The 4457-nt window shown below is 36.4% G+C and overlaps 1 protein-coding gene across 1 annotated transcript; it reads left to right on the top strand.

Moving 5' to 3' along the window:
• Positions 1-882: 882 nt before the first annotated feature.
• On the top strand, positions 883-3945 carry LOC130733510 (GDSL esterase/lipase At2g04570-like). Its single transcript, XM_057585728.1, has 3 exons — positions 883-1528; positions 2394-2883; positions 3429-3945. Exons 1-3 carry the CDS (start codon positions 1154-1156, stop codon positions 3623-3625), a joined length of 1062 nt encoding a protein of 353 aa, XP_057441711.1. The 5' UTR covers positions 883-1153; the 3' UTR covers positions 3626-3945.
• The last annotated feature ends 512 nt before the right edge of the window (positions 3946-4457 follow it).

The following is a 4457-nucleotide window of genomic DNA, read 5'->3' as shown; positions in this document are numbered from 1 at the left end:
GAGTGGAAAAAGGATGGAAGAGAAAGTGAAGTGTGAATGTATCATTACTGGACTAAACTGACAACCCAACAAAGCAAGTATGGCAGCACACATATTAGTCTCTCACAGAACATGTTGGAAACAGACACGCCACTGACAAGTAGAGATATCAACAATTCTATCAACAAGGCCCCCAAATATGAAGTCAAAGGTGGAGACTCCAACATCCTAATAGCATCAAGCGAGTCACTTTCATAAACGAAATGTCAAAAATTTAACTCCCAATTTAAAAAAAGACAATTTTTAATGGCCAAGAGCTCAGCCGAGAAAAACCACCCAACCAAAAAGCAGAAGCATTGCGAAAAAGGTCACCAAAACCAGTTAGCTTCTTGCGTAAACCATAGCCATCATCCATGTTCGGGCAAGACCAAAGCAACTTGCTGGCATGAGAAGAAGTTGAGATGGTAGGAGGACTCAAGAACTCATCACACTTCACAACTGAAAATACAACTTGCTGCAGAACATACTCCACAATCCACGACGTAACCTCAAAAGTGACGTGGTTGCGCCAACGCCAAAACCACTGTAAGATAATGGCAAACATGCCATGGTCCGTCTGATGGATTAGAATCTTTAATTTTCTTATCAGTATTAAGAAGTTATTTTATGTTAAGAGTATAAATGGTTAGTTATAGTTAATGCTTTTCAAATTTTAAAAGTGACCTATATAAATAAGAGCGAAAAAATCTATTATATTGTGCCAAATAAAATAACAGGTTGCAAAAGAAAGAAAAACTCACTGTCCCCTCCTACCACTTAGTGTGTTGATAATGAGGTGAGGGGTTAATCTCACAGCTATCTATTGTGGGATACTTTAGTTAACACCGGAAAAAACAAGGGGTAAATGTTTTTGCTTCATTTCTTATTTTGAAACAACAAAAGTTCCATCTTGTACAATTTCCTTTCCTATGTAAACTGAATGCGAGTCTCATCTTTAGGAGTTGTGGTTCGCCTTAGCAATTATGGTTCCCAACAACTTCTTCAACGGTAAACTACAAAATATCAAAGTTCCATTATTAGTCCCAACCAGTATTTATTTTATCACAAGCTCCACCCCACCATTAGCACACTCCAAAGGTTACCTAAACTCACATTCTCACAGACTACACACACAATGGAAGGCCATAGAAAGACACTATTGTGCTTCCCCATTTTGTGCATCCTTGTGCTTCAGCTGGCCAAGACCAATGCAAAGGTTCCTGCGATCATCGTCTTTGGCGACTCCACCGTCGATGCCGGGAACAACAACTTCATTCAGACAGTTGCCCGGAGCAATTTCCAGCCATATGGGCGTGACTTTGAAGGTGGGAAAGCAACTGGGAGGTTCTGCAATGGGAGAATACCCACTGACTTCATAGCAGAGGATTTTGGCATAAAAAAAAATGTGCCTGCATACTTGGATCCAAGGTACAACATTTCAGAGTTTGCCACTGGGGTCACTTTTGCTTCTGCTGCAACTGGTTATGATAATGCAACTTCAGATGTGCTGGTAATTATTAGTCTCTTGTCCTATTCTAATTACTGGAAGTGCCTTGCTTTTTTATCTAGCAATCTTTGTTTCCTCTGTTTTCTTTAGGCCTAAATATTTAGTGTATTTGAAAATCATTCAGGGGTTTGTCTAACTCACCCAAAGTAAATATGAAGTAAAATCTCCTTAATTTAGATGACTCAGTAATATTTTAGCATGTGTCTTAAGAAATTTCAGTTCACAACACGTGTTAAAATATTACTGGGTCACTTAAGACTATGGTGATTTTCACCATATTTATTTGAGATGATTTAGAGAACCTCTAATTTCACCCAATTTCAATACATGCTAATATTTGTTTATGCTAATATTCGTTTACACTTGTATCGCTGTTGTTCTCAAGTTTACAATTTTGAAGTCAACCAGCTTACTTTTTTACATTTATTTTATATCTCTTCCTTTTTGCAGTCACTTGAATACCATCCTAACTTTTCTTCCATTCTCATCTTACTTTATTTACATGTATAAATTTGGTGTATTCAACTAATGTTGTTTTCTTTGTTGATTTATTACATAAAAGAGAAAGTCCCACCTATATATCTAAATGTTCATGAAACATCACCTTTCTAGGATTCAACTTTGGTCCTACTTTATTTTCCTAATATAAGTGTCTACACCTATATAGGGTGTCAATTAACCATTTTCCTTTTCCTTTGCAACTCTCTCTTCACCTCTCCTCTGTTCCTGTCTCTCTGTCAAACATATATGAGAGTTGAAATATTTTCTCTTACCTTTATCTTGCATTTTTCTTTTCTTAAAATATTGGATCAAAAAATAAGTTTATGAGGCTAACATACAACAATGCAAATTACAACTCTGGATGCAGTCTGTGATACCATTATGGAAGCAGCTAGAGTACTACAAGGGATACCAAAAGAGGTTGAGTGCATATCTTGGTGAAAACAAGACAAAAGAGATCATAGCAGAATCACTATACCTCATGAGTTTAGGAACAAATGATTTCCTAGAGAATTACTATGCCATGCCTGGGAGAGCATCTCACTACACACCTCAGCAGTACCAAACTTTTCTTGCAGGCATAGCTGAGAACTTCATAAGGAGCCTCTATGATCTTGGTGCTAGAAAAATATCCCTTGGAGGATTGCCTCCTATGGGGTGCTTACCACTGGAGAGAACCACAAATTTTGTAGGTGGGAATGAATGTGTTCCAAGATATAATACCATAGCTTTGGAGTTCAATGACAAGCTTCACAACTTGACCACTAAGCTCAACCAGGAGCTTCCTGGAATCAATTTGGTGTTTTCTAATCCGTATTACATTATGATGCAGATCATAAGAAAACCTGACCTATATGGTATGTCGTTTCAATCTATACAATCTACACATGATCACCAATAAAAAGAAAAATGATATTTGAACCAAAACACGGTGCCAAGACCTAATCGACTCACACGATTTCTAGCAGTATAAAACAGACAGTAATGTACAAAGTCATAAAAAATACATTCTGAAAATTAGTCTCCAGAATGTATTTTTGTTGCACATACCTCATGATCTGAAACCGCCAGAAATCACATGTGTCGATTGAATGGCATGACCTGAGACCCCCAAAAAATGGCTCATATCATATGCATACATGTGATATGTGCATATTTTATCCTTTTGTTTTGATCTTGCACCACATGCATTTTTACCAACAGCAGTAAAAATAGAAGTGTGCCTAAAAAGTAAAAACAGCACATTATAAGACACTTTTCATGTCCTTTTAAAAGACAAACCAATTGCAGTATGTTCAATGCTATATTCAATAGAATGTGTTGCAACTTGCAAGCACTTTTCACTCTTCTATTATATTTTGTATAAAACTGCACATTAATTCAAATATTTCTTTGTCTACAGGGTTTGAGTCTACTTCATTGGCATGTTGTGCTACTGGAATGTTCGAGATGGGTTATGCATGCAGCAGGGGAAGCATGTTCAGTTGTACAGATGCTTCCAAATTTGTGTTTTGGGACTCTTTCCATCCAACAGAGAAAACAAATGGCATTGTCGCCAAATACGTGATGCAGCACGTTTTATCTCATTTTGCAGAATGAAGAACTGCTTGTGGAGTTTTAATTGTGTAATGTAACTTCACCACTACACTAATCGTCATGAAATGCCATTCAGGCATTCTATGAATGATTACATGTTGATGTGTGTGCATATATATAAATGTCTACACAGCACAGTCACCATAAGTGCTGATACTTAAAAATAAATTGTTTAGGTTTTAGTAATATATATTATATAGTATCAAGATTGTACTTTTTAGGCAGTTTACTTAGAGTAAGGTTCTCCTCTGTGTGTATTTCTTTCCATAGAAATGCTCTATTATATAGTATCAAGATTGAACTTTTTAGGCAGTTTACTTAAAGTAAGGTTTTCCTCTGTGTGTATTCCTTTCCATAGAAATGCCCCATTACATGTGAAGATCATGATTGGCTTTGAAGTTTTTAGTCTTATTCCATGGCTTGGAGGGTACTCTACTTGAAATGTATGATATAATGTTCTGAAGTTACTATATCCAAATGCAGGGCCGACCCTGGGCCTGTGCAAGCAGGCCCACAGCCCAGGGCCTCTAAAAAAAAATTCATTCAACGTTTATAACAAAAAAAAACGCTAAAATATTAAAGTAAGGGATGTTAGCCTTGTTGACAACATTGAGGCTGGTTAGGCCCTCTCCTCCCTGGAAGCCCAAGTTCGAATCCAATTTGCTACATTTTGTATGATGTTTTTAAAATTTTATATTTTAAATATTTAGTGACGGAATTAGTGACGGAAACTTTTATCACAAAAATAGTGACGAATTATCAACTGCTGAATTTCTTAAATAAATAAGTGTAACATATTTTTGAAGTTATTGATGCTATTTACAATTTAAATAGA

Source organism: Lotus japonicus, chromosome 1 (assembly GCF_012489685.1).
Source record: "Lotus japonicus ecotype B-129 chromosome 1, LjGifu_v1.2".
Classification (NCBI taxonomy): domain Eukaryota; kingdom Viridiplantae; phylum Streptophyta; class Magnoliopsida; order Fabales; family Fabaceae; genus Lotus; species Lotus japonicus.
This window is presented reverse-complemented; position numbering and strand designations above follow the sequence as displayed.